The following is a 13,751-nucleotide window of genomic DNA, read 5'->3' on the forward strand; positions in this document are numbered from 1 at the left end:
GCCGCGCTGCGCCCCGGCCGCGCTGCTGCTGCTGCTGCCGCTGCTGCCCGCGCCCGCCGGCGGCCACAGCCTGCACCCGCCCTACTTCAACCTGGCCGAGAGCACCCGCATCGCCGCCACCGCCACCTGCGGCGAGGACGGCGGCGCCCTGGAGGACCTGTACTGCAAGCTGGTGGGCGGGCCCGTGGCGGGGGGCGACCCGCACCACACCATCCAGGTAGGGCGGCAGTGGCAGGGCACCAGGAAGAAACCGCGTCAGGTTTTACCGCGGGTCGCAGACCTTGGACCCGGATACCGCTCCGTCTGCGCAGGGAGCAGGGCTGGCACAGCCGCAGGCTGTCGCCTCCCCGGGTCTCCGCCGAGCGCGGGCACGCGGATGGCAAAGGCGACTGTACCGCCGGCGACCTCTCGGACAGAGCGGGCACCGTTTGGAGAGCGCTTGTGTTTTAGGGCCGTGAGACGCATCCGAAAGAAAAGCGGCCTCTAGAGTTAGTGCTTGAAAGCGTGTAACAACTTGATAGCTGGACAGCCGTTGTTAGGGTGTGAGATGGACTTCGCGTCTGTAGCTGGACACTGCACAGCTATTTTTAGGATGCGAGATGGACTTGGCGTCTAAACGGATGGGGCCTTTAACTAGTTAATTGTGCGATCGTTCTTTTGCGCTTGTGGGGATCTTACTTTTCACCCGTGGCCTGTCCAAATGTCTTATATAGTTAACCAGTTATTGGTGCGATATAGGGAAGTATAGCAGGGGGCTTAGCTCCGTGAATCCCAGATCCGCTGTCATGCCGTGAGGACGGCCAAAGTACCTGGGAGCCACTATAACACTGAACATGTCTGGGGTGGGAGAAGAAGCCACCAGCAAATTTGGGCAAATTGATCCAGACAGCTGCTGTTTGTCAATATTTTCTGTTGGGTTATTTAAAGGCTCTATCGTGCTAGGTCACCTCTCCCAGTGGGGCTATAGAAATGGCTGTGCTCAGCCTGTAACCCCTCCAAAAGCGGGGGGAAGGTTTGGAAAATGGCTGTTGTGCAACCGGTCATTGCAAGTTGTGGGGTTGGAAATGAGGTTTGGCAGCTGATTTACTGTTCTCCAGTCCTTAAGCTACCAGTGGTTGGAAGGATGCCAAAGGGCAAAACCCCATGTTAGACTGGCAGCTCCTAGAAAAGCAGCGCCCTTTCTCCAGTTTATTGCTTTATAGTTGTTAGCAGGCTCCTGTACATAATGCTGGTATAAATAAGCTGCTGAGCAAGGATGGCTTTGTGGAGCAGTTAATGGCCCACTGTAAGTAAGGTTTTAGTGAATCCTAGCTGTAGCAGTGGGACTATGCAGTGCTGCCAGTCTAGTGTTTAGTGCGGAAGTGCCATTGAGGAACAAGTTCAGTTGCAACCAGATTTACACTACCTGAAAACTTAATCCCTTGAAACAAAACAGGTTTTTTTGTTACAAGTTAGCAAAAAGCAGGGTATTCACATCTAAGTGTATGCACTCCCATCTGCAACCAGTGTTCACTTGCCATGTCCGATTTATAACAGCCGGCATTAAACACTAAAATTACAGCCTTGTGACTCACCAGGGCTGCCTTGCTCTAGCTCTTTACATTCTCCCAGTTACTTCCAGGACAAACTTAGCCGCTCAGGCTTTGAGAGGACTGTAGTGACCCCCTCCCTGTCCTTCTGTGCAGCTTTGATAGGAGAGTGCTTTGATCTGAGCCTGCTTCCTAGGCCATAGCCTTTGGTCCTGCTGAAAGCTTTAGAAAACTTCTTTTGTAGTGGCTTCTTTCCGTGGCCACAGGCAGCACCTAAAAGGGAAGGGAGGAAAAAAGGAGGTGTTAGCGCAAAGGTCAGAGTTCCCAATTCATCCCCTTTAGGGCTTTCAACACCACCCAGGGTCTTGGGCAATAAGGGAGGTGGGGGGGAAGTGTTCAATTTAAGTAGACTGAAAGGACAATAATGAACTCCAACTGTATGTCATTGGTGCACTCTTTCAGCAGATTAAGTTAGTGGCCTAACCCTTTCACCTGCTCGTCCCTACCTCATGGTGTACATGGCGCAGCTGTGGTCAGGAAGGCTTTCCTCCAGGAGCGCCGGAAGTTCAGTTTGGATGGGCACGCCGTAAGTTTTGGCAGGGTCTGGTAGTTAGAGAAGGCAGGCACTGGTAGGAGGTGCCTGATAAATGCTGCATTGTGGCCACATAAAATAGCAGGCGTGAGAAATTCTCCTGCCACTGACTGTTGACACTGGTAGAATTTTTTTTTAACAGGGAAATGCACCTTTTTTTCCCCCTCCATGTGTTCCCAGTAAGTCTTTAAAGACACCTGGTGGGTTTGTGGCATCGTTCCTAGCCTGGTCAGATTAGGATGAAGTCCAGTTTTGTTCTAGCCAAACAGACAGCTGTCAGCGTTTTCATTGTGGGAGCTTTTGCAGTCAGTCAGCAGGCACGATGCAGGTCAGGATGGAGGTGCATCAGGAGAGCTGCACTGGGACGCTTGTTCAGCACTTGCCTGTGCTCTGCTAACTAAGTCGGCTACGTGGGTCTGGGACAGACATTGGAGAAACCAGTTTGAGCCAAATCAGTTAAGTCTGATTCAACCGGTTTGGGCCATTTTAAAACTGGTGTATGTGTACTGAATGTCTGTTCCGTTACAGGTTTAAACCAGTTTCTAATCACTAAAACTGGTTTATGTGTAATGTCTGTCCCTAGGAGAAAGTGTTTATAGCAATAAGCAGTGACTTGCTGTTCAGACTTGAGTTTAAAGCCTTTCTGTCCTTCTTCCAAGGCAGAGTGTGCTCCAAAGACTCACTGAACACAATAAGGGAAATGTGCTACCTTTACACTTGCATTTCCACACCAACCAAGTCAGTGCAGGCCAGCCTTCTTGGCAGGAGTGCCACAAACTAGCCCACACCCTTCCTGAGTACCACTCTGGTCCCCTTGCCAGATCTCCTGCTCCACTTTCTGCTTCCTGCTCTGACTGCTGCTGTGCTGCCCGCCGGTCCCCTTTCCTGATCTACTATGTGCCGCACAGAGAGGCAGCCTTTGCTGCATGTTGGCCACCCCTGACCTAAATGATCAGCTGCAGCGTTACAGGCTTTGTTCTGAGATGTCCCAGGAGCCTGGAACAGTTTGGGGGTAGGCATTTATCCCAACTTCAGTTTTTGTAGGTTTGATCCAGGAACTATGCAAGAGGCAAAGATTTTTGTGGGTGATATCCCAACTGTGCAGTTGGTCCCATAAAAGGTAGTTAGTTAGCCTAGTTTTCAAATGCAAGACATTCTTCCTCAAGTCATTCTTCTACCTTTGGGGAGGGGGGCTTTAAGTATTATTGCTTTCAACCTGAAAACAACTCTAGCACCCTCTCAAATTCAGGAGTTCCCATTTGCTTCACTTTTGCCTTCACATGATGTGTATCTTCATCCGGATGCCTGTCCGCACGGGGCAGTACAGTATTCACATGGAAAATGACTTGCTTGCCCAAAGCTTTGCCATGTTGAGCTGCAAGCTGTTAGCTTCACGGATCAAGATAGCAGGCCTGTCAGCCAGAGGAGAACCAGGCTTGTTGTGTATCTGAGATACCAGGGGTCTGATGCTCCGCTTGACACTGGCACATCTTAGTTGAATCACATGGTGTTCACTCATGATTTATGTTGCTGGGATGAAATTGGGCTCCTCTGTCTCTTTTTATTAGGTATGTCCATCCATAATACTTTGCATGTTACATAAAGAGTTGGGAGATGTCTTGTGTCAGAGACCCATCGCTGGAAGTCTAAATGGCAGGCCAAAGACTGCCGCAGTACGACCAGTTCAGTGCGTTCTCCATCACGTTAAGATACCAACCTTCGTGACTTAATTGGAACTGAAAAGAAAGCACCTAACTCGAGCCAGGAGTGTAGGTTGTAACTGTGTTGGTCTAAGGACAAGGTTCTTTGGGTAAATCTGGTATCTTTATAAAATCTTGTCTAACTTGAGCCACAAATCATAGTTGTTCTTCCCTGGCCAGAGGAATGAGCCGGATGGTATATGCAGTTACCTGATTTGCATGCAGGCTTGTGGTAATTACCGGTGCAAATTCCTGAATGCTTATGCACCTCATTTGTTTGAAAAAGTCAGCCTTTGTTTCCCCCCTCCCTCCCTCCCTTTATCAAAACCCACCTGTCATCTCAAAGGGGGTCGGTTCCCCATGGGTTTCCAATGAATTAGGTGAGGATGACTAAGGCTGGGTCGTGGCAAGGCCAGATAAGCTGGGACAAAGCCCTCTGCTTTTCCCAGAGGCCAGCCAGCTCAGCGGGGCTCCCTGCCTGTGTGTCTGCTCCTAGGAGAGTTGAGTTCAGCATTCCCATTGATTTGTGATGAGAGCGGGATCTGCTCTCTCTCTCCCCTTGCTCTTCGTTTTGTGCTCTTTCAGCTCCCTTGCAGCTTCGCTTCCCTGCCTTTCTTCTTCCATTTCAATTGTTCTTTCTTGCTTACCTTGGTAGGGGTCCCCCTCTCTTGCCCTGATAACATGCTGCCTGTTTTAACCCCGTGACTCACGGAGATGGCACGTCTCAGCCCTGCATTTTTATTGTTATTAAACAAAATCTTTGGAGGGCAGAGGTTAGCTGTTTTGTCTGCGGTGCCCTGAAGCTCCAGCTGACCGTGTAGTCTGCCCTGAAAAATGCTTGACTCGCTGAGTAGCTGGAAATAATCTATTTCTCTTGTGGTTGATGTCCTGTCTCTCGGAGCACGGTCGTCTACCCTTTTGGGAACCACTAATGCCAGAGCCCCAAAGGCAGCATTTAATAGCCAGCTCGGTTAAGCCATTGAGCGGTGAGCCAGTAAATAGGGGCACTTTGCACAGATAAGAGTGGGCAGCCCTTGGAGGATTAATCGAGTGCAGCAGCCAGTCTGAATTTCCAGTCCTGTGTGAGGTTGGAGGGGCAACTGCACGTCATTGTGAAGCGTGTGAAGGGCTCTCAACAAAAGGAGAACTTGTTGGGAGCCCGAGGATTTTGTTCCAGTTTTTCACCAGACTCCCTGTTTTGTTAAAAGCCTCTGAATTTTGTGTTCCTTCAGCAGGAATCTTGTTCTCCTTGCAACCTGTTGCACAGGTTTTTCTTTCTTTGTTTGTTTTTTTTTTTTTTTTTAACAAAAAAGGCCTTTTTTTTTGGGTGGGTTTTTTTTTTTTTTTTCTTTTTTTTTTTTTTTTTAACAAAAAAGGCCTTTTTTTTTGGGTGGGTTTTTTTTTTTTTTTTCTTTTTTTTTTTTTTTTTAACAGAAAAGGCCTGTTCTTTAGTGGGCTGGTTTGTCTCTGTTGCTCATTTGGTCTCTCTACTTGTTTGTGCCCTTGTTTAAAGGGGGTCTTGCTCAGATTCCTTGTGTCCAACTGGGGCTCGGTGCACGGAAAATAGCCCAACGCTGGCTGTCTCCGCTCCTTGGCTTTGTACTTCGCTGTCTGGCATTTCCATATCTCTCGCTGAGTTAATTAAAGGTGGGCTGGTTCGGAGCAACTTGTGTTGCATAATTGCCTGCAAATAGCATGCCCTATGTCTGCAGGGAAGAATGCTGGGAATTCTCCCGTTTCCTTTCAGCATGGGATCTCCTCCAGTCTTGGAGAGTCTGGAAATGGCAGGATGTCTGTCTGTTTGCAGCCCTGGAGGGGCTGAGGCTATAGTAAGCAGGAAGCATCAGAAATTGTCTTGTTCCTGGAGATCATCTACCTGGTGTAATATTAAAGCTAGCTGCAGCTGGGACAAACCAGGCCAATTAGCTCACCTAAAGACAAATGCTGCTTTTAAAGGGGAACTGCGAAATAACAGCGCTTCCTGTCCAGCGGCTTGGAGCAGAGTGAATCCAGTGCCAATACCAAGGGGCTAGGAAGATAGCAACTTGCTGGTTCTCTGGGGTGCTTGTGTGTCCCCTCCAAGTTGGCCAAAGTGCTCTTTGAGTGAACCAGCCTCGCTGCTCTACAGAAAAGAGAATCCACCCCACCAGCAGACTAGGCTTTTCCCTCTTGGTGGGAACATATTTAGTTTGGTTTATGGCATGAGCATGGGCAGCAGTCCTGTTGCAGCTCAGCAGGCCCTGTCCAGCCTGGCGCAGCAGTATCGCCAGCGGGCTGGCTGTGTCGCTGCTGAGCAATTGCCCCTAAAAGGGGCTTTGAAACAAGAACCAAGCTGATTGCAACGCAACGGGGGCAGGATGAGCTGCCAGTCCGGTCCGCGCGAGCGTTGTGTTCCTGTAGTCCCATCTCGCAAACGGCCAGCTACGGTGTGAGCGATAGCCTCATCGGAGAGGTCGTAGGGGGCACGGGCCTGTGGACATCAGTTCCCTTGAGCTGATGTCTTTATTATCACTGGGGCAGTTGCTCTTTCACACCCTAGAGACAAGTAGTCTCTAGGGCTTTTAGCCTGGGGTCTTTCCCCAGTACTGTGTGCATGTCTGGGGCACAGAGGGGATGCTGTTCCAGTTGGGCATATTTTGCTCCTTTCTCCTGGTAAGAGTTTGCCCTTGCAGTGGGTGAAGGAGGGTTACAAAGGCCCTAATCTCCCCAGCCCACCTGCTCCCTGTAGGATACCAGGTGGGGATTGGGCTGCACTCATCTGTTAAACCTTTGTGAAAAGGACATGCAAGGGGAAACAGAAATCTTTGGGGCAGGTAGAGAGGGTGTCGAGGGTGCCCCATCCTCTGCTTATTCTTTATCTTCATTTTACAACCCTCCCTACTGAGGCTTGGGCTCTTTCTGTATGAACAGGAGAGGTTTGGGAAGTGCCAGCAGCTTCAATGCTGTGCTAATCTCAGCTGTCTTTTTGCTTCTGGCAGGGACAATACTGTGACATCTGCTCCTCTGCAAACAGCAACAAGGCCCATCCCATCAGCAACGCCATCGACGGCACGGAGCGCTGGTGGCAGAGTCCTCCGCTTTCCCGGGGGCTGGAGTTCAATGAGGTTAACGTCACCTTGGATCTCGGACAGGTAAGCCGAAGAGGGCTGGTGGCCTCAGGTTGCAAGGTGCTCTGCTCCGGGACCTGAGCTCTTATGTGCTTGAGGTAGACAGAGCTCTGCTGCAGTGAGAGGACAGGCTACAGGAAGCAGACCGAGCTTTGTAGCCTTGCACAGAGCTATGGGAAAATCTTCGTGCCGGCCAGTGTTGTCACGCGGGGCTGAATTGGCCAACAAGGGCCATGCAAAGCTGCAGCATGGTACAAATAATAGAAGAGCCCATTTTCACAGCATTTTCCTGAGTAAATTAGCCTGCTTGCTGCTTTTGGTTGTACCTGGCCCCTGAATGTATTCCTTCCTGTCATGTCCAGTGTGTCTGTCCCAGGAGGGTAAAGGGTGGTTCTGCAGCGCTTTGCCTTGTGCATTTAAACCCTGAGCTTTTGCAACAAAAAATCAACTTTAAAAAAGGTCTTCTCAAAAAATGACAATAGTGCTTTGGTCTCTGATGCTGGCACGTACAAAGGATTAGCACTGTAGTAACCTTTGTTGCCAACTCCCACTGCCTCCCATGTTTGAATCTCCTATTCAGCTGGAGAACAATTCCTCTAGAAGACCTTAGGTTTGCTTTTTTTCTGAACCTTCCTTTGGGTAGAGGAGGGGTTCAGCAAAGAAACTATTTCTAAAATCAACAACTGAGCTGCGTTGTATACAAGAAGCTGCAAACTCTGTCCAGCATCCCCTGGCTTTTCTGCAGGCCTCTGCTACCGTAGACAGCAACTGCAGCTGCCTGGCCCGTGGTGCTGTCTGGAGAGGGCAGCTGTCCGGTCTCGGCAGCCAGGGTAGCGCAGGACATGGTCAGCCAGGCTCCTGTTTGCAGTTGCCCTCATTTTCTGGTGGTCTCTCCCCACTGTGGTGTCCCAGAGATGTGATGGGCATCTGTGTGCAATTCCCTGCTGTAAACTGGTTTTGTCCATGCCCTACTGAAAGGGGGAGGCAGCTTTTTTGAAGCACAAGCCCGTCTCAGGCACAAGGGAAACCTTTTCATTTTCAAGCAGATTGCCTCGCTCTGGGTCCCCTCTCGTTCAATATTTAAATAGTTTCAGTACCAGTTCACAGGACCCACAGGGTGGGAGCCGGAGGGGCCTGGAGAGGGGGAGTGGAACATCTCCCAGGAGATGGACCCTTCAGCAGGGAGTACTGACATGAAGCTACGCCCAAGCTTTTCATGTCAATAGAGCACACTCAGTCTGACAGGAGAGGTTGCTGGCTAGTAGCCCTGGCTTTCCGGCTGCATGAATGGGGCAGACGGAGGCTGCAGACTGCTTGCAATAAGCGGTTTGTGCCTTGGAATTCAGCAAGTTGGGCATTTGTTGTGATGATCCAGCAGTTCACTGCTGAAGTGCCCCAAAGGGCTGGCTGGCAATTGCAATTTCACAAGTCCATGCTAGTGTAAGAAGAGCCGCAAGTGTACCCTTGCACCGCGCTGGAGAGGAAGTAGGAGCCGGTGTTGTGAACGCCTGTAGGCGAGGCGAGAGGTGCAGCATGAATACCCCTATTTGTATGCCCAAGTCTGAGTGGCTTGGATGCGTGATGAACACAGTGAAGTAACCACCTGGGGAGAACTGCAGGGGCATGGGTGGACTGTCCTCATTATTTGTAGCTTGCTTGGATGGGAGTTGGCTCATGTGGGGGACTTTATTTTATATTTAGGGTGTGTGCAGACCACATGTGCATGCTTTTATCCTGCAGCAGGTAAACACTAAATTGTAGCAGTGCAGCTCTCGATGAAAGAAGAGCAGCTTTTGTAGCTTTAGCCGGCGAGGCACCCAGCAGTGCCGGTGGCTTGGCCAGCTCTTGAAGCTCTGACGGTTAAACTGCACACGGGTCCTCCACGGTCCCTTCTAGGGCTGTCGCTTTGCAGATGTTTTCTGAAGTAGTGTCCTGCCTTTGTGGGATGCTGAGGAAAGTACACTGTGGTTAAAAGTTCAGTCTCTCCTTTTTTTCCCACTCTGTTCTTTCAGGCCTCCTCATTCATCCCCCATTAATCTTCTGGGCAGGATGCAGTGGTAGTATTGGCTAGATGGGGAGCTGGAGAAGATGGCTGGGCTGTGTGTGAAGGTCCCTGTATGAGGGGCTGTGGTTGCCCTGTCCCAAACTCCACTGTCTGCAGGGATTGCACTTGCTAGAGGCACAAGCGAAAAAGCCTCAGTGAAAGGAGGGGTCTGCTCCCATGTCTAATGCCTCTCTCAGAGGAGTCACCCTTCTGTCCACATAACCTTTCCTTTGTGCTTGCTCAGCCCCTGGAGTCTTGGGTTCCTTCCTAATCCTTTTGGCTGGGCAGCTGGCACCGGGGAGCATAGATGGACCGTTACAGGATTGGCATGGCTTCCACCCTTTGTGGAGGCAGTGGTAGGGAGATGAATCCCTGGAGCCCAACAGTATCTGCAAGGCGGCTGCCAGCACTGCCTGGTGCGAAGGGAAGAGAAGCTTTGAAATTCCTCGGATACCTGCGAAACAGGCAGGTAACGGCTCCAGCTCCGGAGCAGGGTGCACAGCAATTCTCTGGCAGGAAACCAAGGCTTCCAGTGCCCTGCGGGAAACTCCTGGTCCAACTCAAATGCAGTGCAGTGAGTGATAGCTACTATCTCCCTGGTACAAAGGCATCGAAGCCTGTGAGTGCAGAAGCTGAGTTACTCCAGGCCTTGTACTGAGGGCCTGGGGCTGCTGGCACTGGCTCTGCAGCTCTCTGAATGTCAGAGGATGGGTGCAGTCGGGGAAGTGCCTTGCCAGAAGAGGCTCCTTTTGTTCCTGTGCTTCCCTGCTGCCTGCGAGCTGCCCCAGTCAGATTTGCTTCCTTACTGACCGGAATGGAGCTGGCACCAGCCTGGCACTTGTGGGAAGGGTGACGTGATTTGCTTTTCAGCTTTTTGGTCTCCATTTCCAGAGCGCTTCCTCTCCTTCCTCCTCGAGGTGCTAAAATCCGAAAGGAGGAGGAAGGTCAGTCGCAGCCAGCAAACAGCAGTTTTACAAAGCACAGCCACCCAGCTGGAATCACTCTGTTAAGGGCCCATATCTGGGCATCTTAGTTCCAGCAGCAGCTTAAACTTTACGGCTTTGTCTGCAAGAGAGATCAGAGGGTCCTGTTGCAGGCCGGGGAGACACTTGTCCCTTGGTTGTAGACTCGCATCTGCTCCTGCATCGTTGGGTTTTAGAGCGTCTGATACTGATAAAGCCGGAAAAGGTGAAAAAGCCACCTGAGAGTTGTGATGCTGCCCCGAGGGCTGCTAGAAGTAAAACCAGCATCTGTTAACCATTGCAAAAGAGGGTGAACTGGTATTTAGTGCTGAAGGGAGGGGACCTGTGGCTAGGGAACAGATTTCCTTGCTGCTTTTAATTGTGGCTTTGCTTTCAGAGCTCTTAGACATCTTGACTTGGGAAAGTCATCAGAGTCCTTGGACCTGTGTGTTATGAAGCCTAGTGTCAGGGCACCCCACTAGGACGCTGTCTGGCTTTTCCTGGGTGAATATAACTGGGATATGCATTTCAGTGCCTGAGCATCGTTGCATATATGGTCCTATTGGACAGCCTGGATTTATCCAGAAGAGTAGGGCAAGTTGATGCCTATGATGCTGAGGCCCATATTGCACCCCGTATAGACGGTGGGGTTAGTGCTTTCCCTCTCTACCACAGGGAAGAGGATTCACAGCTTATGTGAAAGGAGATGGAAAGTTTTAGTGGAACTGACTCGCTGGTGCATTTTCACTGCAGAAGGGCACGCATCCGTATCTGGCCTGGGTGCTGCCTGGGGGGGTGTGCAATGAAAGGGTTTTGTTAAGGAAGCTTTTGGTGGCAATACAAGGAGTAATTGGGTGGTTTAGAGCCACGGGAATAGCTGGCTTCATGCCAGAGCCTGACATCCTTCTTATGAAAAGGTGAACCCAGGCCAAGCCTTTCCCAAGATGTTTATAGCTAGTTGGTGCTTCATCGTAAACTGGGTAGGGAGGAATGTCTGCAACTATGAAATAACAGCACTTTTGTGCCAGCGCTTGTTTAAGGTTAATTACTGCAGCAGCGGGGGAGATGGGCTGGCTTGTGTCCCCACATCCACGGGGGCAGTAGAGCTGCCATAGGAGTGTGGACAGAATTTCATGCGAAAATGGTGAGAAGATGTGATTTTATACCTTGGAAGTATTTATTCCTCCTCTTAAACCCTCCATTTATGCATGTCTGGCAGCCCCCAAGCCTTGTCCTTGGGGTCTCTCCCTCTCTCGGTCTGCAGAGGTGCTTTCTGCCCCGTCTTGGTACTGCTGCAGAGGACAAATGCAGCCTTCTTGCACCCTTGACTTTCCATGCTGGCTCTCATGTCCACAGACCTCTGTCTCCTTAGAGGGAACAGGATGTTTCATCCTTTTAGAGAGCTCCTGGCAGTCACTTAGACCAAATATACACTCTGAATCCAGGTTGCTTTAGATCAGGCAAGCTGCGTTTCTTGATGCCTTGAAGAAAACTGGGGACAGGAAATGAAAGGGCCTGCCTGAAGGCGATTTCCTTAGTACCTGTAACAGATGCAAATAGCTGTAAATTAGGGGATAACTTTACCTTGTTCTCCGTGAGGTAACGGTCTCTTGAGTCCCCTAATTGCCACAGTCAAAGCAGCAGTCTCCCTGGAAAGGATCTCCATTGGAGTCCCTTGAGGCCCAGCAAATGACTCATTTTCCCAGGTATCCAGGTTGTAGCTGTATTGGTCTAGAGCAGGGGTGGGCAAAACGCAGCCCTTGGGCTGAGTGCAGCCCTCCAGGCTGTTCTATCCAGCCCACGAGACCCCTAAAACATTTAGAAAATTAATATTTATCTGTCCCTGGCTGCCTGTCATGCAGCCCTCGATGGCTTGCCAAAACTCAGTAAGTGGCCCTGCGCCCAAAATAATTGCCTGCTCCTGGTCTCGAGGAAAAGGCAATCAGGACTCATAGTACAGATGATATCTTTTACTAGACCAACAAGTTTTTGCACAAAAAAATCTTTAATTGCTCATTTTCCCAAGTCTTTTGAGCTTTGAAGTAAAGGTGTCAGTCAACACACCACACATCTGGGGCTGCCTCCCTCTGCAAACAGGCAGTTTTTTTCCTTTTTTTTTTTTCAATGGGAAGCTTCTACCTGGAGGAGGCATTTTGTTTTTCCTGGAGTCGCTTTCCAGTCCTCCAGCCTGACTTTGCTTTTCCTATGGCACAGCCTAGGTTGCCGCTGGGGACCAGAGTAATGCAAAGCTCCAGGCCCAGCTGAGAACGGGAGAGCTGCCGCAGGCTTGACGTGCACAGATAGGGAAGACTTTTGTTTTTAAGCGGACAACCCCTTCACTAATAATCATGAAGTCCCTGATGTGTCTGTAGCTTGCCTGAAGTGGAGCAAAGCAGCCACTGCATTGGTAAAAGGATGCAAGGAAATGAGAACGCAGCAGTTGGACGCAGGTGTCGCCTCCTGCCTGCGCTCCTCTACATCCCTTTACACTAGACCTGTCCACTTACACTTCCTTTGTTCCCAGAGGGCTCTGGCAGGCCTCTCTGAAGGCCAACAGGGTGACAGCCTTCCCAGTGGAGAGCCAGGCTGGACCTCTGCTGTCCCCAGCAATGCTCCGAGTGGGACTGGCAGGCAGCCGAGGCTTCGAGTTTTGCACGGTCCTAATGATCTCCCGGAGCCCCCTCAGTACATCCAAAGAGAGCGTTAATAAAAGAAGCCCATTTTGTTGGCGGCTGGAGCTATTCTCTCTTGCCTGGCTGATGCTGGCTGTGAAAGTTTCGGCTGGGGCTGGGAAGTGCGGCATTCATTCCTTAGAGCATCCCAGTGGTCTCCATAGCAATCCCAGAGCACCCGGTGTCCCTCCAAGGGAAGAGCTGATGCCAGTAGATGCACACGTGTGAGCATCAGAGGACGGGCAGCACCTGGGCATCCCGACATGCCTCTCTACAGTTTAGTGTGCAGCTCTCGTCTGCACCCTAAAGGATTTCTCCACTCTCCCTTTGAGCACAGACAAACTGCACCCTGCCCCTGTGGGTGGGCGGACACCCTTGGCCGTGACCAGCTGGGCCGCAAGAATTTGAGGAGACCTCGCTGCCTCTTTCGGCTCCTTTGGCGGCATTTCGTTGAAAGGACCCAACACGTGCCAGCGGCCCATGTAAGTGAAAGCAGGGCCGGCCAGTACAGTTGTTGGCGGCTCCTGGTCTGCAGTCCTGGAGTCTTCAGGCTGTGGAAAATGTCCAAATTTAATGCTGCTGCCTAAAAAAGGGAAGCGGCTGCGACTGTATGGGGGAGCGAGCCCTGCTGACTTCGTTGGCACAAAAGCCAGGTATGAGCGTGCCCTCCCTGCGAGTAGGGAGTTCCTTTCCTGCTTCCTTTCCGCTGCCGGTGAAATACCTTCGCTTTGGAAGAATCAGCGGGCTTGTTTCGGAGCCCTGGGTCCTACTTCCTGTGTTCTTGGCTCTCTCCCTGGCTGATAAAGAAGCGTTTCTCTTTTATTGTTGTCCTTGTCTGCAAGATCAGACCTCTGACCCTTCTGTACATTTTGCCGGATTTCCATCCCTGGGAGTGGGCCGGCCAGGTGAGGATCATCTCGATCTCTGCTAGATGTTCCCAGTGCATCCTGGCTTCTGACAACCTTGCTGTTTTGCAAAAGAAACCCAAGTTTCCCTTCCACGAAGCAGGTACAATGACCTTTTCCTCTTTCTTTTAGCCTGCATTCATTGCCACAAGATAAAATGGCAAAAATTCCCACTGAGAGGCAAACATGGCCAGTGCGGTTTTAATTTTGTATGAAGTTTGACTTTCCTGTCTTGATGAG

The 13,751-nt window shown here is 50.8% G+C and overlaps 1 protein-coding gene across 1 annotated transcript in view; it reads left to right on the forward strand.

Moving 5' to 3' along the window:
- Positions 1 to 7: 7 nt before the first annotated feature.
- Positions 8 to 13,751, forward strand: part of LAMA5 (laminin subunit alpha 5) — a gene marked incomplete at its 5' end in the record, with an annotated part of 130,687 nt that continues 116,943 nt past the window's right edge. Inside the window, 2 exons of the mRNA XM_019510148.1 lie at positions 8 to 217; positions 6,800 to 6,952. Of these exons, the coding sequence (XP_019365693.1) occupies positions 8 to 217; positions 6,800 to 6,952 (363 nt within the window). The remainder of the gene's footprint in view (positions 218 to 6,799; positions 6,953 to 13,751) is intronic.

This window comes from Gavialis gangeticus, unplaced genomic scaffold, assembly GCF_001723915.1.
Source record: "Gavialis gangeticus isolate Ggan-Ray unplaced genomic scaffold, GavGan_comp1, whole genome shotgun sequence".
Classification (NCBI taxonomy): Eukaryota; Metazoa; Chordata; order Crocodylia; family Gavialidae; genus Gavialis; species Gavialis gangeticus.